Below are 25,148 nucleotides of genomic sequence, written 5' to 3'. Positions count from 1 at the left end.
TCTAAGGAAGAAATATTTCAACGGATGTGAAAATAAGCAGAAATGCTTTAGGATTCTTGCTTGGTGACTGTGAAGGCTGTGAGGAGAGGGTTTTTCTTAGTTGCAGGCTATCCCAGACATGAATAGATCCAAGCTGTAGGCCACCTAAGCTTGGTGTTGAGTGTTGACAGATCACGATGCTGTACTAGAATGACCCTGGACCGAAAATATGAATTACATATTTTCTCTGCTTCTAAGAACATAATTTTGTCCACAGTGGCCCAAATCCTGCCATTTGCTTTGTGCTTAGTTTGGTTAGTGAAAAAATGCCTAGCAAACTATTGCTAAACTAACACATAAACTTGTCCTGTTGACCAGAGTGGGTATTTTTAAATGGAGGCCTGCAAGAAAAATGGAGACAGGATTTTTAGCAGGATCTGTTGCAATCTATCAAAAAAGGGGTAATGATTCTAAACTAAAGGAGGGTAGGTTTAGATTAGATACATGGAATAAAGGTTTTATAATGAGGATTGTAAAGCAGTGGAACAGGTTACCCAGGGCAGTGGTAGATGACACATCCCTGGAAACATTCAAGGCCAGGTTGGGTGGGTTTCTGAGTGACCTGATCTAGTGGAAGGTGTCCCTGCTCTTCCCAGGGAAGTAGGACTAGATGACATTTAATGGTCCCTTCCAACCCAAACCTTTCTATGATTCTCTAGGTTTAATTTCAAACGTAGGCCTCAGGGAGGCTGGACAGGGTGCTATGGAGTGCCAGGATGTAGGGATTTTTGATGGCACCAGTATATGGTCCCTTTAGGTTGATGCTATGGGACAGGATAAGAGATAGTGTGGTAAATTCTGTATAAATCCTCATTACCACTTTCATTTTAAGATGTTAGCATGTGCATTTCTGACAGAGGGTACACTGAACAGTGTGCAATTGCAAAGACAAGTCAGCCTTAAAATCCTGAGTCTCATTGATTACACTGTCCAAGATAATTGAAATAGGCTAATAATTCTGGCTATTTCATGTCACTACCAACTGCAGGGAACTTGATTTGCAGCAGAGTTTCAGGATTAACTCTCTAAGGTTATGTTTAAGGTTATGCTTAAGATTTCTCAGTTTGAATGCAGAAAAAGAAAACCCCAGCCTTACTGGTCATTTTGAAAATTGTGCATATTTTGCTTCATGATATCACTTCATCACTTCTTAAAAAAGAGAAGGATAAGCTTTTCTCCTATGCCTGTGATTGTAGTTTCAGCATTATGAAGGTTTAGTGAGAGAGGATTTCAGCTTACTATTTCCTTACTCAAAGCACAGAAGATAATAAAATAAAAAAAGTTGATATTCCCATTTGAACTCCATTCAAATGCTTTCAGTTACTGTGTGCTGCAAAGGCATATTTAAGCTCACATTTGGAGTTTTCTGGATTTCTATTCTATGTTAGAACTCCTACTTATTTCAGTGTACTGTATGGGCTGTCCCACATCTGTAGGTAGTCTGCTGGGCTGTCCTTAGCAAGACCATAATTTCCCTGCTTTCTGCAGAGAAAATAATTTATCTGCCAGATAGGCCCCTTCATGGCAGTGCAGTATTGTTAAGACATCTCCCTTTAATTTCATTTACACCTTTTTGTATCCTTTAAAATGCTAATGCTTTAAGGCACCTGCAGTTACCATTTTTCTCATTTTGAATTCCTTCAGAAGAAGAGCCTATCTTGGTAATTGATATTTCACTTTCCATGGTGCTCCTTATTGCAAGTAACTGCTCTTTTCATCACTAAGTGGTGCAATTTTCATTCATGCTGAAATATCAATGGTAACATACAGCAGCAAATTGTTCCTTTATGATCCTTGGCATTGTGGAAACCCTCCTGCTCAAAATTAAATGTCAAGGAATTTAACAAGTATGAAAAATTTGGCTCCTTTTATACACATGCACACAGAGACATATGCTTTTCCCTCCATGCACTGTGCACCTGAGCATTCCCAGACTGTGAGCTTGAGTGGCTCATTTTGGGAATGATAGCAGCCTTGCCAGCCTGCTCCCTTGCATTACTCAAAGTGTTTCTCTGTCATTTGCTCTGGCCCAAATTGGAAACATATGTTGTCAGTGTAGGCAATAGATATACACATAGATCAAGGCAGGGCTCTGCTTCCACCCCAGCCCTGCTCCCTGCAAACACTGAGATACTTGTGGGAGTGTGGGGAGGGTGCTGTGACAGGCAGCGTGGTTTTTAGTGGGATTCCTTTCACAATCACTGTAATCTCTTTCCCTGGCCATGATGTTGTTATGCAGTAGCTGCTGACTTAGGTTTCTTAGCTATGTGGCCTGATCAGCACATTTCCCATATCAGGTTCCCTTGTTTCTAATTCTAAATATCCTTCACTCTCCCACCGCCAGCTACTGCCAGTGGTCCATCTTTCCTAAGAAAAGTTATCCTGCCTGGAAAAAGTAGACCCTGCTCATAAATCAGGTGCTTAGGGAATTAATAATTTCAAACTCCCATGAGAGCATCCTGTAATAAATTAAACTACTTTTAATACACAATTACTTCACTTCCTCATTTTTACATTTATTTTAAGTCTGGCAGTGATGTATGTGTTGGTATGGAGCAGTTAAGAGGAAGTCAGACCCGCTATCACGTGCTAAATAAAGCAGCTTGGAGGAAGTACTTTGGATTTTGCCTCTGTCCCTTTCCCCTCCATTTCCATACAGGAGCTGGGTGCAGGCAGGTGTTTTGTTCTTACAGCCCTGTGTCAGGTTTGTCATTATGGCTTCTTTGCCTTCAAGCAAGCACTGTGATTTACTAGTGCTTCTCACCATATCCTATGCTACTGGCAGTGCTGGAAGCACTTCCAATAAACAGACCTCAGAAGAAAATAAAATGCTGGAGCTTTTGAGAGAGCAGAGGTGCTCCTTTCAACTCCTGGTTGGGAGAGATCTGGGCAATAAAAGTAAAATCTGAGGTTTTGCCTCTCTGGTGGAAGAGATCACAAGCTTCCTTGAGGACATTAAGGTTTCCCACAAATGAAATAAAAGGAGGGTATGTTAAATGATGATGTAGGAGAGAAACAGAGAAGTCATTAATCAAACTCAGGAGTGACAATATATTTGAATTTGAATCCTCTGGATTTAGACTATGCTGCTTTTTAAAAGGCAAGATTTTGTGAGAGTGGCAGACAACTTTTTAATTCCACATTCGACCTAAACCCCACTTTTATTGCAATACACTATATAAATGACCATTGTCTTCTGGGTATCTTCACTGCCATTTCAGATTCTGAAATGTAAAATGCACTTTGCTAGAGATCCTGCATTTTCCAGGCACCTGGCTGTTCTCTGGTTAAGCCTCCCTGACTCTAATAATAAGCACACTTCAGTTCCTAGGGTAGGCCTAGTTTCATGCAGGTATGACTATAGCAATAGGAAAGAAAAGCAAGCTTCTTTGGACTTTTAGGTTCTCAGGAGGGATGTAACTTGGGGCCAAGTTACAGTGCAAAATACAAGCCAGGTTTGGTTATCCACATGTCTTTTGGAAACAGTCGTAAACTTTGTACAATAAGTTTGCAGCTGAGGTAACGTGAAGATATTGAACACTGGCACTTGATGTATTTATGGAAATAGAGTTGACTGAGAAATCACAGGGGGTGATTGATATTTTATATTTCAAGTCTGTATTCAATTTCTTCTTTTAAGGAGATTTTAAAAATTAGCCCCCATAGTAGCTCTGTGTGCTTCCTCTTGTGCTCAATTTCTAGCTCCTAATAGTGCTCACATGCCTGCTATACAAGAAATGGCTAAGCAGAGACAGAGAGATTAATATTTAGTGCTGTAATCTCAAAAGTCCTTTGTGGATTTAGCTGTCATCTTTGTTATCTGCTGTGTTGGCATAGTTTTCTTTGCGAATGCCAATATGAGATATCCACCTCATGCAAAATGATTCAGGATCCTCCTTGACCATGACTCTGGCTGGTAGTCCAAGTTTCAGAGGAATCCATTCTGCTCTTCAAAGAAAGGTGTTTCATAAAAGGTATTGACTTGACAGGGTGGGGCTTCGGCCATGACGTAAATGAGCTCTCTCGTCAGATCTGGTTTGGCAATCTGAGTTTGAACACAAAGACATCGCAACCAACTTTAAATCTCTATTAAAATAAAGCAAATCCCCTTGTGAGCATAACAACTATTCTCAGCTTCTTAAGGTCTGTGAAGAGATTTGTTTCTTGAGACTTGAGCTGGGAGGGTTTGCCTGAAAGGAGATGTTTTATGGAAAAGAGTGTTACCCTGTGCAATTACTACCTAAGTCTTAAGACAAGACAGTATTTATGCTAATTAGTTTTTGAGGAAAACCTGCTGGAAAAAGTGCTGGAAACATCTGAGAAGTTAATATAATTTCCTGCCCTTTGCAGCACACTGTTAACACAGTATAACCCTTTAAAGTCAGTTGGTCATGGAAGATCCTATTTACGAACTGTAAGCAATTATAATCTGAACCAGTGAAGTCAAGCACTGGGAAGTAAATAAGTAATTAGCACAGCAGAAGCTCTTCTCTTGCTAGGTGGTAGAAGGCAAGAAGACTGCAGACTGTACCCTGATTCTTCACTCTGTTATCCCAGTGTCATGCTGCTGTGTCTCTGAAGTAAGAACTATGGAACCAAAGCATGGAAATGAAGGACTACAGCAGTAGCATCCATGGAGCATGTGGTGATGTAAATGAGAGTGCAGCTTCACGACTAGGCTTTCCTTTCTTTCATCCCTCCTCTCAAAATCAAGAAAAGATCACAGGAAGGGAAGTTATGTAATTGAATATTTTCTAAGCTGCAAGCCCACAGACTGCAAGTTCCTCTGATCTGGAACATAAGGATGGAACATATTGGGAGGCAGTGAAGGGAAGAGATGATTTGCTGATGGGAATCTTCACTACAATAAACAAAATAATAATAGCTTGTCACTGAAGTCAGCAGGTGCTGAGACACTGGTTAGCATCTACAAATACATGGATTTGAGAGGTGCTGTGATGATTCCCATCACTTTTGTCTGTCTATTCGTGGCTTTGATTCAGTTTTGAGAGGTGACCTCCTTTGAAGTTTTACATCCACCTTTTCTCCAAGCAGATGGCTGAGATTGTAGTTTTTTCACCAGTTTTTTTGACATGGTGAGAATTATTTGATCCCTTTAGTGTAATGTGTTGTCCTATATGCAGCTTTTTTGCATGCAAAACATGTCAGGGATAAGTGAGTTTATACCAAAATGTACTGCTTGCTGCCCAGGATTTGGGATTGCTGCAGGTCACAGAATGACTGCCTGGGAATGGTGAGAGACATAGATTGGACTCTGGAACACAGCGCTTACTAAGGCAAGCCTGTATGTCTTCTAGTCTTGCACTGAAATTCTAGGAATATTAAATTTTTCTTGCCACTTTCTGTATTTGGTTATTTTTTTCCAGTGTCAGGTTATTTGGATAAATTTGCTCTTGTAATAAATTTGCTCTTTTTCTACCAATCTTTGGTGCTATGGGAGTGCAGTGGATGACTAGATTTTTTTAAGAGTGCCAAAATCTGGAAAGAGTTCATTTGGAAAATTGCTTAGCAGATTGCAAATGGTGAGTAAATTAATGCACAAGAGAACTTTTGAAACTCCTCTGGTAGTAAATTTTCAACTAAAGAAATACAGAAGATACAACATCATGTTCATGAAAACTAAGCAAATCCTTGCTCGTAAATCACATGAGGGAATTAGGAATTCCCCTCTCTCCTTCTTTACTATTTTCAGTCTAAATTTATATATATAATTATCTTCCACAATTTCCTTACTACAGTAAAGATGTCATTTCATGTAACTTTATCAGTAGTTAAGTGATTTATTTAGGCTTTTTTATCTGTGTTTCCTGACTGGGTTCTTCTAGTGCAGCTTTGTCCAGGAAGGTTGACTATGATGAGCATTTGTAAAACCTGGCTTTGAAATGGTTGCAAGGAAAAGGTTTTGGTATGATCTCTAAATGACAAAGAATGTGGCAACAAGGTGCTTCACCGTTGTAAACTCAGCTGGTTTGGAGGGGTGTCTTAGACTCTGTGGTTGTCATTTCATAGAAAGAACAGCCCTCAGTGGTCACAGCTCTTAGTGCTCGCTGTTTGCTGTTATAAAAGTTGCCATTAACCTGGGATATGTGCTGTACATTTCTAAGAATGTTCCTCGGCTGATTTATTGCCATGGTATTTCTCATCCTCAGGTTCTTGCTCTGGTTTTCTTTCTCTTTTCCTTTTATCTTTTTTTCTCTTTCCCCCTTCTCTTGCTTGCTCTGCTCTCTATTTTTTCTTGCAAAAATATTTGTAGGAGGTAGAGATGTACTAGAGCTGATTATCAGAGGATCTATGATTCTGCAACACTGAAGGTTAAATGCAAATCCAGTGGTTATCCTGACTGACTGAACTGAATGGCCTAGCTCTGGTGCCTTTTACACGCTTTAGAGGAAGGAAATTTGCTTCCAAGCAATATGCAGCGCTGCTTGGCAACGATTTCAGCCCTGTATAGCCCAGGATGGGCTAGCTGTGTTCCCAATGCTGAACTTCTCAGTGACAGTAGGCTCCTTGGTGACTCATTTCCTGGGAATGACAAGGTAAATGTGCTCTTTGTTCAAGTGTGATTCTTCATTACCGTTGCTTTATAGATAGAGCAGAAGGGAAAGATTTAGCTCTGAATAGTAACTAGGGATGGGTAAGTCTTAAAAGGTATGGAGACTCAATTCAATTTAAGTCAACATTCATCTGCATAGAAGTTATCCTAATTGTCTCTCACCCACTTTTTAAAGGACTTTTTAATTATATGGTCAATATTTTCCTGATTCAGATTTCCTCAGATTCCTTTTGATACTGATTTTCTTCAAAGTTTTGGGCGAAGACATGAGTATTGCAAAAAGACTTCCCTGGCAGCAGCTTCCCCTTCAAACCAAGGAGCAGCCTGCTTGAATATCATCTTGACACTAATGCTCAAGACATTTCCAAATAATTGTATAGGTTTGAAGCTAATATCAAGGCTAGGTTGGATGGGGCCCTGAGCAACCTGGTTTAATGAAACGTGTTCTTGCCCACAGCAGAGGGGACTGTAAAGAGATGATCTTTAAGATCTGTTGCACCTCAAACCATTCTATGATTCTATGATGATTCTTTGATCAACACCTCAAGGTCTACTCAGGCAAACAGCTGGTTTGAAAAGATTTGTTCTTGCTTTTGAAATCTTTTGAAATATCACTCTGAAATGGAGTGCAAAAATGAGAGTACTGCCCTATAGTAACACGTAGCCGCTTCAATGCAAGTCAAAATCCTGGGCTTGCTGTAAGTAAATGAGATATTGCAGTCTCCTGTATCTGAGCACTCTCAGTGCCATGGTTTTTAAGCCATTGACCCTTCTGAGGTCTTCATCAGTAGGATGAGATTTATGTTCTGCTTCTAAGATTTTTTTTTCCAAAAAAATGTCCTACTGATATGGTCAAGTTTCCCATCAGAACTTTTAGCTTTGATGAATCAAAATCTTTAAAAAAATAAAAGTGGAAAATATGTTTGTCTAGTCCAAAAGTCTCAGCTAGCTGTGAGGCAGCTGTTAATTTGTTTTGTATCAGAAACATGGCTTATCAGTATTGCAGACCCCCTGTGTTGCGTGTGATTCATAGAATGCAGAAGTGAAAAGGTGGCAACTTCATCAATAGAGGCAATTCGATGGAGAATAGAACCTAGGTATGATTTTTCATATTTAGAGACAAGATTTGGAAGTCTGGAGAATACCTAAAATATTCCAAGAAAATTAGTACAGTGATCCTCTAGGGAAAGGAGGTAGTCTTTATTGCTAATGGCATTACAGCTTTTATTCCAGCATGGAGACTGTAGTTCACAGCAGAGAGTCTGATGGGATCCTGTTGCAAATTGGGAACTGCCTGTTAAAATGGATGGATAGAAAAGACACAATTAAAGCTCTCACTCAGTGGTTTTACATATGGTTCCTATCTGTCTGCCTGTGCTTTCAGGTGATTTGAGGACTAAATGCAAATCTGAGTGGAGGTGTCAGTGAGAAATGAACTGTACTGTATTGCTTATCCCTGAAATCTTGAAACTGGCCTTTTATTTCTGTCTAAATCTGTCACTGGAAGCAGTGGGTAATAAGCAGAACTTGGAAGGGTTGTGCAGGTATACAACAGCCCTCTGAAAGCTCACTCCTGCCAGGAGGCAAAAGGAGCTGCAGCCTGAGCACTTGCTTCCCTCAAGAACAAGGACTTGGGAGCTTAGAAGTCACAGCATCCCTTGTGCTGCTCCAAGCGCTGAGTTATGATTTGCAGGCTTTTTAATGAATAGTGCTTGCCGACTAGTTCTGGCTTGTTTAGGGTTTTTTTTCTTCAGAACGTGTTTTTTTCTGTTGGTATTACTATCCAAGGGCATTAGTGCTCTTCAGCATAACAAGGCAGGACTTGCAGTGCTAAGAAAATGGTCATGTTTGCAAGCATGATTCTTTCCCCTCCCCCAGTTTTGAACTGCCATTTTGTTTTATCAGAAATTAAACTGGGATTTAAATTAGATGTGAATACAAGGTTTTTAAAAAGAGTTAGAACAAACTAAGCAAACAAACTTAATCTGTTACATTTAACAATATGCTTTCAGTCATTTAAATGGTTTTTGTGAAAATAGTCCAAATTTGCTATCTTTGGCTGAAAGCACTCTTTTTTAGGTTGGAGTAAGGGCTGATTTCTCCAAAAGCTTGGTGGTTGAAGCATTCATCTGCGATGCAGAAAATATAGATAATATCCCTGTTCTGAGAGGCTTTAAATCCATGTACCCCTACCTTGAATCAGATGCTAAGAGGATTTAATTCAATTTTCACCCTGGTCAGGTAAGAAGCTTAACCCAACTGATTGCAATACATCTGGCAACTGACCTACAAACCCCATTTTGGCATATGTTATCAACACACAGAGCTGCAGTATTTCTTGGGTCCATAACTGTGGGTTTTCCAGCAATACAGCGCATGTATTCTGGGCTCTTTGCTCTAGTCCTTGCCGTCATCTTCTCCATCAATAAACATATCCTACAAGTTGACTGGCTTCCCTTTTTCCCATTTCTTCACTTGAGATATGTGTATGAAGTAGCTGTGGCTTAATACGGTATCATGATGTCTACCCAGTTTTCGTGTTACATTACTGGCGTGATCCTATTACCTACCTGCCTGTGTGTCTGGGTTAATGGGAGCATTTGACACCATGGTTTCTGAGGTGGGCAAGATGTGCAACAAAGATACTGTCCTGCTTTACTTATTTACAAATAAATACATTTATTTATTCAGTCTCAGGTTAGATCTTATTTTCAGCTCTATACAGCCATACTGATGTGAAGGATCTATTTGTGAAATAAGGGCTGGTAGTGAAGAAGATCCTTAAATTCTGACCTGGTTGTGTTTCTTTGAGAAAAGTATCAGACAAGAATGGATCTTTGCATTGGTTTTCAAAATACCTTTTCCTTTGAGGTGATTACAATAGTCCTTTACAAATGTGCTTTTGATCTCTTCTGGAACACCAGAATTCCTAGTTCTGTCTTTCCTTTCTTCCAACTGCTGGGGTGACCTTCACAACAGTGTTCTTTAAATATGGCAACCTCTTAATCCCTCCAAAAGCAGCCTTAATATAGACAGCTGGAAGGACCCAGCCATGAAAGAGGAGCTCTCAGCTCTCCTCAGAGGGACCGTACATACAGTCACTCTCAGCCTTGGAACTAAAAGATTGGTTTCAGGTCTGAGTTTTTTCTTGGTGTGCTGTAGATATCAATAATATTAAGTGGAAAGAGACTAGGATAACTCTTGAGGCATCTCAAGATGGGTTTTCTCCTTACTCAAAGGTTTGCTTGCAGTGTGGCTTTGGACAAATGCCTCTGTTCCTCCTTTTAAAAACAAATAATTCTGCTTTTCTGACTAGAAGGACATGCTATATAAAAGTTTGGCATTATTATATATTTGTTTATTATTGTTCTGTCTTTTAGCTAGGATGGCAGGGGGGTTGTGCTTTTCAATACCATTTGTGCTGTGCTAAATTTACAAATTTGTGCTGTTTTTATTTCTGTGTCATATTCTGTGCTCATGTTCCTCTGAATAGTGAGAGAGATAAGTGGGATGTGGTAAGGTGTGTAAGGGAAGAAACACACCCAGGAGGAAAGGGCAGAATTTTGCATGCTGGATATTTTGGTATGCAGGGGAAGATGTCGAACACCTCCAGGTGTTTGGGTTCAGCTGGCAAGTCAATCTCAGTACGCAACTTAAATGGGAAGTGGGGCACCAATGGGAAGCATGGGGACCACAAGCCCTTTGGTGTCCCCGGAAGACTCCTCCCTCAAATGGTTTCTCACCTCTTCACTATAAACTTATTTCCTTTGTCTAGAGGGTTTTGTTTATTCCTTTTTTTACTGGTAGTTTCTAATGATGATATTTTGGGATAACCAAATTTGCATTCACCATCATTAGTGGCTTCTTCTCATGTTATTTGTTTCATGTTTAGGGATTAGCAACCAGATTGCAAAATAATGAGCTACCTTGTGTATTTCAGAAACATACCCCTCGCAATATGCATTTCAATGATTATCGTCACAGTTGGCTACGTGTTAACAAACGTGGCTTATTTCACTACAATCAGTGCTGGGGAATTGCTGCTTTCAAAAGCTGTAGCAGTGGTAAGTTACAGAAGAAAAATACAAAGATATATTCCTGCTGCAGTCGTGTTTATTGATATTATTCTTATTTCCAGGGGGGGAAATGGACACATCCAGTCAGGTTTTGGTATGGTGGCACTTTTTAGCATCTCGGTGAAATTTGATATTTGACTGATGAGTGGGATTGCACTTCAGGCCATCGGTAGCATTTATAATGCAACATTGGACTGTATTTATTTACCTCTTATAACAAAGTCAACAGGGCTTAGATTTTATAGCCAAGTACATGCTTGAAAAATTCAGTGCTATATTGTAAGCTCAGCTCCTGGGAAGCAGGAATCACAGATATTTATGGAAGAGAGAGCTCTGAACTGTCTTGTGTAGCAGAAGATGGTAACTGTCTCTGCACAATATGTGTCCTGAGTACTCCAGAACTGGGTTGCTGTGAATACCGTAGCTCATTTGGGAAGGAGTTGCAAGGCAGCCTGGCTAGGAAATACTGCTTTGATTGTTCTTGCTGAATTGTGGCGATGACACTGATTTTTATATTTATGGTATCTGAGTCACAATGAGGAAATAAATAGTTCCATTTCTTTTTCAGTAGTGACACTGCCTGTGGCTATTTCAATTGATGTGGGTTTTGAAAAACCAAATTCTGTAGTTAATAGGAGATCTAGAAAGAAAACATTTTATAAACATTTCATAAATTGTGCATGTTGCCTGTGGTGCCCCAAAGTCCAATTAAGGCTCTTCTGCTAACCTGAAACACTAAAGCATGAATGGATGGACTATACCACTGGGTAGTGCCAGCTGAGTGCAATGAAGGCTGTAGAAAAAAGATATTAGGTGTGCAGATCAGACCTTGATCCATTCAGACTTGATCTTCTTCTTGATCCATTCAGACTTGGTCTTCTTCTTGATCCATTCAGACTTGGTCTTCTTCTTTGGAGCCATAATGATCTAAATTGACATGAGTCAGGGCCTGATTCCACATCCTCATCTTTGCTTCAACTGGAGATCTTCCACATGCTCTCAGGGATAAGGGTAGGACAGCTTAGCAGTAGTAGCTGTGCTCTCACAAAGAGGCAACAAATGCACAGCACAACTTTCAGTGAGGGATGCAGAGAAGGGGTATAACTAACACTATGATAATTTGCTAATAGAGGACAATTATCTTCCCATTTTATGAAAAGTCACTGTGTGTCTCTCTCTCTTCTCTAACAGACCTTTGCCGAACGACTAATGGGAAACTTTTCTTTAGCTGTACCAGTGTTTGTTGCTCTCTCCTGCTTTGGATCTATGAATGGTGGCATTTTTGCAGTCTCCAGGTGAGCACTGCTGATGTTCCTGGGGGTGAGGGCTTGGGAGACATAGTGAAAGTATGGAAGCAAGGGGAAGGGAGAGTAGAGTTCATTCCTTTAGCAGGACATCATAAATGACTACACTGTTTACCAGGTGTAGGGCTTTTTCTAACTTTGTTTAGGGTGCTATTTTTAAAATCCTTTGAATGGTTTGAAAATGAATTGCTCTGAGGCTACCCCTTAATCAATGGCTGCTTTTTTTCATGTGAAGGAGGAAAATCGGAGGGAAAATATTAACTCATTCCAAACACCAATCAAGGGACACCTTCAGAGATGGTTTTGATTTCTGCATGTGGGTTTCTCCTGCCAGTGCTTTCATTTAGAACACCTCAGACAAGACTAAGAAGTGCTGCTGTGCTCTGTGACTTTCATGAGCCACTTTGTGTACTCACAGTAATGAGCACATTTAAAGTCTGTCCACATTTATTTCCCACCAGGATGTTCTTCGTTGCATCCCGCGAGGGTCACCTTCCAGAAATTCTCTCCATGATTCATGTCCGCAAGCACACTCCTCTGCCAGCTGTCATTGTTTTGGTAAATCATACAAACAAATGTTCCTGCACTAGAATTCATATTACAGATTTGCTCTGGAGGATTCAAACAGAATTTGGGCACTGCTTGAGTCTCATCTATTAATTTGTACATGGGCTTTGGGCAGGGCGGAGGACAGGAGAAAGAGGAGTGAGATTTGGGAGTTGTTGTTATTCTATCATTTCTTCCTTGCTTTCTTGCCTATCACTGCAATCTAATTCATGTGTTATTGCTCTGAATTTCTAAGGACCTGCTAGTGATGAGCTAGTTCCCTTTCAGAGAAACAAATTACAGTTAAACAAACAAAAAAAGGATTCAGTTAACTGAAAGTTGAACTAAACACCAGCATCTGGGAGTACCCTAAAGGCTCATTATACTACCTTATAGTGAAAAATGCTAACAGTTTTGCACTAAGATAACAGAGGGAGAACCCTCAGCAGTACAGCATAGTGGTGATTAAAACATGAGAGAACATATGCCTGGGAAATAGTCTGTGAATTTTCTAAGGAAAACCACTGGTGCTTTGGTGGAAGTCCTATTACTGACTTTTAAAATAGCAGGAAAGGTAAATGCAGGCCATGTGTTTGCTTTGCAGACTAATTTGTATGGTAAAATATTAGGACTAAGTGTCAAAATACCAACTTCAAAGTTCAGTTTGCATAGTGCCAGGAAGATTTTCACTTAACTTGAAGTCTTCATAATCATAGGTGTTCAGCCCCTCTTTTGGGATCAATGACCGCAATGTATGTGGATAGGCCGCTGCTATATTTAGGGACTTCCAGCCAAAGCAAAAAATGCACCTATGAGTCTATGCTAGTAAGATCAGATGCCTGTGGAATTTAAATTGGTTTTTCCTATTGATGCCTATAAGCTCACTGCTGAATTGTTGAATTTTATATGTGCACTTATAACCATAGTCTTTGAAATTTTGAAAATTAGGCAGTGTGATTATGGTGAAAAGTTTTAATGAAATGAATTTTCCATAAGCATTTAGTTTGAATTTTATTTCTTTGGGCTTACTCATACCTTGTGGGTAAATTGCATTGACTGTTTTTTGTAGAATGAAATGCACAAAATGTATTAATATATTATTTTTTTTCCTGACAGACATTTTCTGCTATTGCATATGGTCCTGTTACACCAGTGCATTGATTTCCTTTGAAAAAGTCAGATTCTCATATGAAGATGGCTTTCCTTCAAAGATTGCAATTTTTTAGCTCACCTTATTGCAAATAGAGCCATGACAGGATACATCCTACATCAGTAGTCATTTTAGCATTTCCCTATTTTATTTCTCCTTCCAAATTCTGCACACTGCAAGAAACGAAAGAGCTCTTGAGGATAAACTGAGAAAATGAGCACCTGTTTGAGGCTTTTTAAGTTAAAAAACAAAACAAAACAACACTTTTTTTGGAATTAAGAAATCTGTTTATGTGTCTATGTTGTTAGAGAGACTTCCCAGTCTGACTATTCACGAGACTTCCCAGCAATCACACTCCCAATGCCAGGTATGTCAGTGCTGGGACTGGAGCCCCTTCACAGTGGTGGCTCTGGTGACTCGAAGGGTCGTTGCTGGACTCCTGCATATCCCACTCACAGGCCAGGTTTCCCCACTGCTTCGACCCTGAGTTTCCCATGGCAGAGTATCATTCCATAAAGCCACTTAGTCCCAGTGCAGGGACACAGAAACAGCCAAACTGGTGCCCCCGTAGAGGGACCCCCAAAAAAGGAACCCCATGGCTTTTATACCCCACAGTCTCCCCAGGCACAAGTCTCGCTCTTCCTCCAGAGTCTGGTTTCTGCCCCATCTCCATGTCCATCCACTTTGCTGGCTTCACTGGTCTTCATCTGCTTTGGTATCCAAAGGGTTGGCATGTCCTGGCTCCTGCTGTGTCACCCAGTATCTGTTCATCTGGCTGGAGTCACTAGTCTTTCATACCCTTTGTTATTCCAAAGGTTGGCAATTCATGGCCTCTTGTCTTGGGCTCCCACAGAGAACTCAGCCTGTATTTCAATCTGCATCTCAATTTGCAAGTCTGGACTAGATCTACCCGGACTAGATGTATTCCTCACCAACATCCTGGTATTTGACAGATGTGTATAGTAACTGAAAGAAATCATGCAATCTGATTGTAATCCTGCTTTATTGTATTTTTTCTTGATAGCTCTCCGCTTGCATTATTATTGTATATAGCTTGCATTATAGTTATAATTGAGATTTTAAACTTTTAGAGGCTGAGTCTTTAGAGAAGAAATCTTGCCCAATATAATTCAGTGGTACAATTTCCTTTGACATTTACATAGAAGGAGTTTGCTTAGTATCTATGTGTAAGGAATCAAGTACTTCATAAGTCGTTAGAGGTTGGAAGTGAGAGACCCACATTTGAAATATTGATCCTTCTGGTTCAAATCCATGTTGTCTGCACTGCTTTGAAAAAAAAAGAGAGAGGCTGTGAATCTAGATAAATAATACAAGTTAGTTTGCTCTGTGCAAAAAATTAGCCCAGTGTTTTACTGCATCTGCAGTTGATTTCATGTGTTGCCTTGTTATAAACCTAAAGGCTCTCACTTCCAGGATCTTCCCTCTTGCTGAAGAATGAGGGATATAGGGAATTTGACTTATTCCTTCATGCCCAAATGCAAGGACATTTTTTGTCCAGATACTACTTTGAAATAGATCCATGTAGTCTACACTAACCATCTAACTCACGACAAAACACTCCAGCTTATACATAACCTTCTGCCTGCCTCACAGAAGCCTTGTATCTCAGACTAGTTTTTTTATGAGGGGCTATATTTATTATGGTGTTCCCTCTCCTTCTTGCTCTTCAGTAGCTGCCTGAGTCACAGCTAAATTCTTCCTTCTGGTTATAAATATGTGCATTTACAATGTGAAATAAGTCTACACCCTGCAAGTCTGAAAGGCAAGCCCAAGCTGGTGCCAACCCAGTGTACCCAGCTGGCTTCTCATAGTGTGAGAATGTCCTCTTTGTGCCATGTCCTCTTTGCTCACTTCCCCTTTGAAGCCTGGGGGACTTTTTCCTTCCACAAAATGCCTAGAAACCTCTGCTTTCATATGATCAGATGTGACAAAAATTTAACTGTTCCTATCATTTGCATCAGCAATAAGCAAGTAAACCTGCAGTGGGCTCATATCCCATGAAAATGCTTCCCAGGATGCTCCAGCGCTTTGGTGGTGAAGTGTGCCTGTGTATTTTAGTCTGGGTCACAGGGGACAGATTTGTATTGACTATGTGTGGCCACTCAGGACAGATATATATTGATCCAAAGTGGTCTCAGGAGACAGCTAGACATTGATCACACACCTGATTGCATGACAAAGGCAAGCCTAAAGTCTGTGGCACTTTGGTGTGTGCATAAGGCTGTGCTACTTGTCCCTGTGGAAAAATTGGACACCACTGCTGTAAAATAATATTGATCTACTAAACCCCTCTTATGCTCTGAATTTCTTTTGCAGCATCCTCTCACAATGATAATGTTATTCAATGGGGATCTCTACAGCCTGCTGAATTTCCTCAGCTTTGCCAGGTGGCTTTTTATTGGACTAGTAGTTGCTGGGTTGATTTATCTCAGATATAAACGTCCTGATATGCCTCGTCCTTTCAAGGTAACATCTGCTCTCTACTCTTTTACCTGAATCCTCCCTCCTCTCCATCCTGTAGTCAGACAGCAAAGGAGCATTTTCTGATGTAACAAGCTAACCTCTTTTTCAGGAAAAACAGAGCTAGGAGAAAACAGTGTTTTGCAGAGAAGGCTTAGAGTTTTCCTGCAAGGTCCCCAGTGCTACCCCAGCTGTGTTCCATTCTGGAAAAGAATTCTTGCCTCTTCCTTATGCTTGGGGGCCAGAGGCTGAAGCTGTTGTGCTGAGATGAAGGCGTTTGCTCAGTTCTGCCCGTCTGTTTTGTTCAGGCTGTGTGATGTGAGCTGTGTGATGCAAACTATGTGAAAATACCTTGAGCCCTCTGCAGTCACAGAGGGTTCAGACTGCAAAAATTGGGGTTACATGTGCCAACATGATTTTCAGCCAGTCCTCTATTTAATGTCTCCTTTGATAAAGGCCTGGATAATTTTACCACCAAAAAGTCATGTCAAGCATAAGAGTTAATATAGAACATTTATGTCATTGCATATCCAATATCAAATATGCCAATTTTCTGTGCAAATAAGTGGTTAGTATGATTATTATAATATTTGGCACTTTCAGTGGATTTGCAGACGGAGTTATTGTGAACCCAGAAAGAAAATGCTAATAGTCCAGCCCCTTGAACAGTAGCTATTTTGGCTATTAGTACTATTTTGGCTAACAGTACTATTTTTCTGGCTTGTTTTAAGTAATATCTCACAAAGTAAGTTATCCCATTGTGTATCCAGAAAGATAATATCCATTATCAAAAAAGTGGAGAAATATATCCCTATTTAGATGCTGCCAAGGAACCTATTTTGTGAAGAACTAATAATGCATATTGTTGCATTCATGTAGGTATATTAGTAAATATGGAGATGAACAGTACAACCTATTTTGCTTTGATTAAAAAAAATGCTTTGACAGTGCACAAAAGAGGAACAGTAATGCTTTGAGGCATGAAAGGAAAAAAGCAGTTTCCAAGGAATTCTCAATTCTCCATTAAACTTAATGTCTCATAAGCCATGCAGGTAGGTATTTCCTTCAGAGAGTTGCTAACAGAGTGATTGTAGTGGTGTTCTTGAAAATTGAGCAAATAAATTTGATATGGTTACTTTGTGTGCTTTCAACAGTGACACTGGCAATGCTATCAGTCATACAGTCAGAAAGTGCTTTTCCGATGGCTATAATGTTCTTAACACTATCAAATATCTTTATCACTAGTCAAATTCCTGTTTAATTTGCTCTCTTCCTGCTAGATTTTTTTTTTTACCTTAGGAAGAAAATCAATATGTTCTTAATAGTTTTAAAAGGTGACTTGAACTCCTGGTTGTGTTTTAAAATGTTTTCTAATGGGTAATTATCAAAGCGGAAATCTTTACTGTGGTTAGAGCTGCTTCCTTTATGTTGGGGGATTAGAGGAAGAACTTTTACAATGTAACTTATTTACATTTTAAAGGATGTAAAACACTGGAGAGTTTAGAGTGTAATTAAGAGACTTCTGTGGTACTCACTGCATAGCAGTCTGCAGGGCTTGGCTTCTGCAGTCATTGACATTTTGTGTGCCTGTTCTAGATACCCTTATTTCTCCAGAACTGTCCTGTACTGCTGGGTCTTATCCAATATACATTTCATGGAAAGTTAAACGCCTTAGTCATTACTTTACTTTGATCTTTTTATTTAATGGTTCTTTGTGTGGTTGTTTTTCAGGTTCCTCTATTTATTCCAGCGTTGTTTTCCTTCACTTGCCTCTTCATGGTTGCACTGTCACTTTACTCTGACCCAGTGAACACAGGGATTGGATTTGCAATAACCCTGACTGGCATTCCTGCCTACTACCTCTTTATTGTATGGGACAATAAGCCAAAGTGGTTCAGAAAGCTTCTAGGTAAGTCCTGGTGTGGGACTTCTTCATATTGACTCCAGGAGTTTCTCAGAGCTCTCCTCATGTTTATAATTTCTCAGTCTTGACATTTAGGGACTAGGAATTTTTCTCTTATCAAACCCAGGAGCTTTTTGGCATTTTCTGTCATGTCGCAGAGGTTTTGGAATACAGCTACTTGAATCTTTGGCCACGGGATGCCAGTGTTGAACTACATTACTTGGGCAAGAGAAAGAATATTCTCTTTAAGGTAGACTGGATAGATGTGAAGATTTTTCTGCCAGCTGTGACAATGAAGGTGAATAATTTCTAGCTTTTGAGGTAACACAAAACTCTAGAAAGAAGTCTTGGTGCCTGTGTAGTATCTATGGATGGGCATGGTGTACTGGCTCAGAGGGGAAGGCACCAGAAGCCAGTCAGTGAGGGAAACAGCTTGTTTGCTTTGCAATTATTATCCCCAAAATAACAACAGCAATGACAGAAAACTGATGCTGACAGTTTTGAGGTGGAGCAGAGTGGAGATTTACTTGTGAAATAAACAGATTTTTGTTTTCCCTGAGAAAAAGCAATAAACCTTCTGTGTGGAGTCATTAAGCTGGCATTATTTTGTGAGTGTTAAGGGACACCCATTGTATAGCCTAAGAACATTTACAAAAGGCACTGAGTGAGGATAAATTCACTTAAGGTACCTCTGTGAGATATCGAAAAGAAGTTGGGCAGCTGCAGGCTTGATATTCTAACCTTGAAACTATATGTCTTACATAGGCATGAAAGTGTAATTCCAGACATGAGGTTGTTCCAGTTTGGTCAAATTTAGAAATACATCCTCTGAGAGAAGGTACAACCACCCCTCCCCTTACCAGGTTTGGGAAAAACAAATTTTCCTCAAAGGAAAGTGAAAGAGATAAAAACTATTTATTTAACAAACACACGGGAAAAGGATAATAATGCTAAATAATAAAATTTTGCTGTGGAGAAAAAACCTGGGAAAGTGTTAGAATCCTCCCTTTGGTCTCCTCAGAGCTGGGGCTTTGCCCAGGGCCAGGCCCTCTGTGCTCGGTGGAAAGTTCTCCCGATGTGTTCTGATATTGAAGCAGTCCAGCAGAAAAGGGAGAAAATTCGAAATTCCAGGGAAGGAAAAAAAAGTTCAACTCTCAGTCTCTCTCCAGAGAAAAAGAAGCTCAAAAACTGGCCAAAAGCTGACTGGAAAAAAACCCGCAAGCCAGGTGTTTCCTCGCTCCCCTGCCGCAGCTGGAAAAAAAAGTCGCTATCTCTGTGTGGCCTTGAACAAGCTGCAAACTGCTTTGAAAAAGTTTTGCTCAGTTTTTCCTTCCTCCTCTCAGGCTCAGTTTAAAGGCATAGAAAGGCACAAGAATTAATTTCTGGGCATAGGGCAGTGATATGGGATATACATCATAAAGTCACCCCAAGACATTGGTAAAGGTCAATAAAAAAAAAATGGGATTGTCATTTAAGAGGTAAATTTTTGCCAGAGTAACTAGGTAACTTTCTATGAGTTTTTTTTACAAAGGAGAATGTGATGAATCCAATATACTTAGACTTAAACAAAGCATTTTATGTGGTACCAGAGGGGAAGTAGGAGCCTGTTATTCTGAACACACTGCTGTGCTACCAATACTGTTCCCAAGCTGCTTCATGTGCCCAGATCAGTGCATGGGCAGCTGGTGTGGGGCTTTGAAAAGTCACCTTCTTGAGGTATTGACTGGTTCAGCTGCCCAGCTGTGCTTCAGCAATGAGAGATGGCTGTTGCTTATAAACCCCATAAGGTGCAAAAACCAGTGTACAGACCATGGGTACAGACCAGCCCCATGTAAGGTCAGAGGTAATATCCTGAATAGGCTTCGTAAGCATCAGAGGAGAGGGATATTGAGCAGCCAGAATGAGTAGCAGGATAAAAGAGCCAGCCTGAAGATACATGCATTTCTGAAAGGAGTTTCAGGCTGATTACACTAGCAGAGCCCTCAAATGGATTACCCAAGGAATCCTCTACCAAGACTGAATGTCTTTGTTCTGTACCTATAGCATTTACATTGCCCATTCTCCTTACAAAATTGCTGCATTGAACAAAAAGTAACTTCACAGTTTGAAGGGTTTTTAGGTTCCGGGATGGTATTTTGTAATGAGAATAACATTTTTTTCTCTCCTCTTCCAAAGGAATTTTGCTGTAGCAAATAATTCTGAGCTAGTACAGGCTTCATTTGACCTCTGCATTCTTGCTTTTTGGAGAAGTCATGTGAAAATGAAAAAAGTTGAGCCAAGCAAATCCTAAGCAGCAGATCAGTGTGTAAAAGGATGTGTCACCAGCACGAGAATGCTTCTATCTGCACTTCCTCAGTTGAAAACTGATCCTTATGCTTAAAATGTCTATTTCTTTACAGCGGGTTGAATTGTGAGGAGGTAAAAAATTGAATCCTACTTTTTTTCATAGCTGAGCCCTTGCTGGAAATGAGATCTCTTTATATAACAAAATGTCTCTGCCAGGGTTATTTATCAACACCAGAGGATGACACTTGTTCACTTAGGATGACACTTGTTCAATTAGGATGCTTAATTTGCTTCTCTTTGTCGAGTTTGTGATGGGATCCATGGGAAATTATCTCACCATTTTGCTGTTACAGATTTCATGTCCAGTCAAATATATGTGTTAAAAATCATGCTTTCTTTCCTCACCTAAGCTTTACGTGGTGCTTGTGTAGATACCAGGTCTGGGTTTTCTTTATAAGGGACCCATTTGTAGTGAATTCTCCTCTTGAAAAGGGAAAATTAGGATTTAAAGTGGGCTAGGGAAGTTATCTGCACTATTGTGGTATGTTAAGTTGTCTTGTGATAAATGTGAAACTGGTCCTGTAACTCTAGGTACTGCTCCAAGCATACAACATAGAGGTACTGACTGGAAACATATTGGAACATTTTCATAGGGGAAAATGCTCTTATATTGATTTCTTCTGAGTACATTGCAACCAAAAAATGCGAAGAATACCAGCTCCCCAACTTGTCTGCTCTGCTGTGGCTTCATCCCAGGAGAGAGAAAAACTGCTGCATTGAAATGGAGGACTGGGCAAGGTCTTGCTGTTGGTGGGTCTTTCCACTTAGGTGAATAAAATAACAGCCAGCTCTAGAGACGCCCAGAATTTCCCTCTGCAGTCGTGCCCTTTTCCAAGAGCTGTTATGCCATTGCTCAGCTTCAAAAAATTTTCTTTTTCCCTTTGCTTGTCCTCAAAGCTGGAAAGGGCTGGGATGGTGGGGGCAAAGACCTGCTGGTTTCCTGCTGCTGGCTTTCCTCCTGTCCTTCATCCCTGCTACACTCAGCCCAGCTCTGATGTCCCCACTATGGGTAGGGAAGGCAGATGGGAGGAAAATGCAATGCTTGGAGACTCTCAGCCTATCTGCCCCTATCAATTTATAGTCTAAATGCAACCTGGCTTTGCACTGAACTGGTGACATGCAGAGAAAAGAGGAAAGGATGGTAGTGCCTTAGACAGGAGGTCAGGGAAGTGGTTTCAGTTCATAACTTCTGTGAGTTGCACTGTTTTACCCTCCTGGCTTTGCACTGGTGTCAACATCAACAATCATGCCTGACATTCAAGGAAAATCCGAACTTTCTTTTACAACAATTCCTGCTTATTTAAAATAGGATACTAAAAAAGAGTGATAAGTGAAGGGAATGAAAAGAAAATGTTCTTTTACTATTCTGTATATGGTGTATGTAAATTAACTGTGCCATTTACGCATCAGTACCCTAAAAAGAAAACCACCAAAAGCACCACAAAATACATGTCCAGTGACAAAAGGAAAACATGAAGCTGCTTTGGATGTGTGACATTCTTAGAGACCTGTGAAGCTTTGTAATCATTATTTCCTTTTATTGTGGGTTTTTTGGTTTTGGTTTTTTTTTTGCTTAGGCAGGTCTTGGCCCAGATAAATTAATTTATTTGAACTCTTCTAGACTTTTATTTCAACATAACATCTTGATTATAACCAAGCAGTTATGCAGAGTAGTAATTTTTAAAGATAGCCTTTAAAAGCATGCAGACTTTTATTGAATAAGATTATACATCCATACCCTTCCATTATTATTGTATATGTATAACTTTGGATCAGAGGCAAAGAAAACAGTTAAAAAGAAGAAAATTTTGAATTTAAATGATATATGTATGTGCAATATATATGACATTTATGTGCAAGTAGGCTTTATAGAAGCTAAGATAATTTTCCTGACTGCTTCTCCTTCTTCATCTCTCCTGCAAAAAGCTTACCAAGTGTATGCTTTTATCTTTGCAGGCAGGGTAACCATAGCATTGCAAATCCTCTTGGAAGTCATCCCAGCAGAGGAAGATCAGAAATCATGATCATCATGATCAGCTTTTGGGTTGGTGTTTTGCTTCAACCTGAAATAAAAAGAGTAAGGAGATTTATCCCCCTTCCTAACATGCTGCAAACTGGTGGAACAAGACACAGTCGAGATGGACACCGAGCAAGTAACTTTCCAGAATTGTTTTTTACAATGCTGTTGCAACCTTTTTTTTAATGTGGTTGATTGATATGTAGAAAGCAAGTACTTGTGCTATGAGGAAGCCCTTCACTACTTGTTTTGGTACCATGTCCTATTTTAACAAACTGTAAGTTCAACAAACTGCAATTTTGTTTGCCTTGTCACTGAAGATAGGTTTAAGTGACGTGTAATAGCTGGGTGTACTCTGAAGAATATGTCTTGCTTGCTGTCCCTGGAGATCCCAGCTCTCACCAGAGCAAGGGTGAGATACAGCTGCTGAGTTTCAGATACTACATTCTTCCCATCACTCTGTTTGGCAGCCTGATTTGACTTCTTTTGATTCACTGGAAGGCCCATCACACTGATGCAGAAGCACCACTCCCCAAACCTTTGATATGGCAAACTCAAGGTTTCTTCATTCTGGAGTTCTTATTACATGGCCAACAGAAACGTCTTTTGAGACTTAATATTTCTGCCAGTGGGGCAGGAAGATTTTAGCATGGGAATTTTAGCAGTAATTTTATGCATGTTAAATTTTTTACCAGGCTAGAATTGATCACTGATTTTACCAGTGTTTCTTTGTGTACCTACACACACAAAATCCAGCAAGTTGAGCAATGACCTTCAAATGAGTCACAATATTTGAATGTCACCTCTATTGCTGCATGAATATTTCCCATCTGGAAGCATATGATCCTGCAGTTATCAGTCAGGCAAACCTGATTTTAAAATTTTATATTAGGGTTGGTGGGCAGAAATAAATGTCACTGGTGGGAACATGCTATAGACATGACAATAAATGCAATACTTTTTTATGAATAAGGTATAAGGCAGGCTACAGCAGCTTTGTTGATTTGAGTAGGATGTGTGCCTGAGCTGTGGGCTTTTCACTTAAGCACGCTCCAGTTAACAGGGCTTTGGAACACTGAGGAACAGGTGCTTTTCCTGTCTTCTCATGGGTTTTATCTCAGCAGAAACAGAGAAAGGCCTTCAAAACTGATAAAATCAAATGAAATTCATCTCCAGAACTATTTTTGAGCTGATCTCCAGCTCAAATATGAGCCAAAATTTTGCCCTTTTTAAAAGATAGTTGTATAGATAAAGAAGTTTCTTAATACTTAGAAATTGAGTTTTATATTCCTAATGACTACTCAACCTTAAGGTTAAGGTTTATTATCACTCTGTTGAGAATATAACACCTAACTATTGAATACATTAGTATTTGAGCTGTCTGATTTCAGCAAGTCATGTTCCAGGAAAATTCTTATGGAACTAAGCAACATTTAACTTCCTAAATTGGGAGAAAAGCACAACTAGTAGCCAGACCACTACAGTAAAGGGAGACTGTGTATTGTATATGTGTTGTATATATCCAGAATATCTACTGCTTTAAAGGTGTACAGTAATATGTCTTAAATATATACATATTTTTTGATTTTGTATCTCTGTGGTGGAATTTCATAAAAGTAGGGAAATGCAAGTAACTGATTATGTAGAAGAGCAGTAGTTTAAGACAGAGAAAGCATTTTGCGAACAGCGTTTTTCCATAAATGTTTTCTGTTTACAGTAACTTAAAGTGTTATTTGAAACTTGTTATAGGCATACATTTTGAGAGAGTTTTTTGTGTTGACAGTGAATGTGTTTATTTAGTACTTACATTTGGGTCACAATTCTGCCTTTGAAGTTGTCTCCTGCCATCCCCGTTCATCAGGATTTGTCCTCTGTCATCATGGAGCATCTTCAAAGTACACAAACTCTACTCCTCTCTGACAGAAATAAACTGTCTGGCACCCTCCAGGAGTGCACCTAACGCATTCCTCCCCTAATGAATGCAAAGTGCATGGGATCCAGAGCAAAACCACCTCAAGATCGACAGTGGACGTAGGTTTTTCACTCAGACTGTTTCATTCCCATGTATTCATTCCTGTTGTGCCACATTACTTGAAAGTTTAATTGTAGGCAGTGTTAACTTGTAGAAATAAATGGGCTCCATAAATATAACCGAATGTTGCTTTATTTTCCCATCGTGGTCTTTAAGGTTTAGAAATGTTTCTGAAGCCTGATTCAGTGAACATAATTTTACTAGGTTTAGTTCATGTAAAGGGTTAATTTGTCCCAAAATCCTAGGACTCATTGATTCTGAGGTTGTATATTTTAGGAAGGAAAAAATTACTTGCAAAATAAAGACCTGGGTTTTTTGAAGGTGCACAGGGATTTTAATTTCAGGTTTAGTTTCTTTAGCACATGCAAGTACAGTACAAAATAATGAAATTGGGTTTCCACTGTATTATGAAAGCCAGTATTAAGGATGTTTATTACACTTGAAAGTGAGTCATATCTTCAGATATTGAGGAAAACCATTTTTTCTTAAAACATCAGGTTCTCTCATGACATTGTTAAGTATTGTTTTTAGTCATAAAGGAAATTCTTCTAGAATTTCTAAAGTATAGACTTTATATATACTTTTTCTTATTAGGGCCTGAGGTGGTCAGGCCAGTGAGACTATTTCTGTGGAGAACTTCAGTGGTTCTTTTTTTTCCTTGTCTTTTGCAAAAACTGGAT

The 25,148-nt window shown here is 39.7% G+C and overlaps 1 protein-coding gene across 7 annotated transcripts in view; it reads left to right on the top strand.

Annotated features, from left to right (window-relative positions):
- SLC7A11 (solute carrier family 7 member 11) overlaps positions 1 to 24,587 on the top strand; it is a 59,580-nt gene extending 34,993 nt beyond the window's left edge. For 3 of the 7 annotated variants that reach the window (XM_019292857.2, XM_019292856.2, XM_019292854.3), the window contains 7 exons: positions 10,554 to 10,677; positions 11,881 to 11,984; positions 12,455 to 12,551; positions 16,027 to 16,176; positions 17,902 to 18,079; positions 21,013 to 21,169; positions 22,376 to 24,587. In XM_019292857.2, the coding sequence (XP_019148402.1) occupies positions 10,554 to 10,677; positions 11,881 to 11,984; positions 12,455 to 12,551; positions 16,027 to 16,176; positions 17,902 to 18,079; positions 21,013 to 21,169; positions 22,376 to 22,622 (1,057 nt within the window). In that variant the 3' untranslated portion in view covers positions 22,623 to 24,587. Of the gene's footprint in view, positions 1 to 10,553; positions 10,678 to 11,880; positions 11,985 to 12,454; positions 12,552 to 13,655; positions 16,177 to 17,901; positions 18,080 to 20,950; positions 21,170 to 22,375 lie in introns of those variants that run through there. The other 4 variants (XM_010411110.3, XM_019292858.2, XR_005601779.1 and 1 more) reach the window with 4 other exon arrangements.
- The last annotated feature ends 561 nt before the right edge of the window (positions 24,588 to 25,148 follow it).

Source organism: Corvus cornix, chromosome 4, assembly GCF_000738735.6.
Source record: "Corvus cornix cornix isolate S_Up_H32 chromosome 4, ASM73873v5, whole genome shotgun sequence".
NCBI classification, from domain to species: Eukaryota; Metazoa; Chordata; class Aves; order Passeriformes; family Corvidae; genus Corvus; species Corvus cornix.
This window is presented reverse-complemented; position numbering and strand designations above follow the sequence as displayed.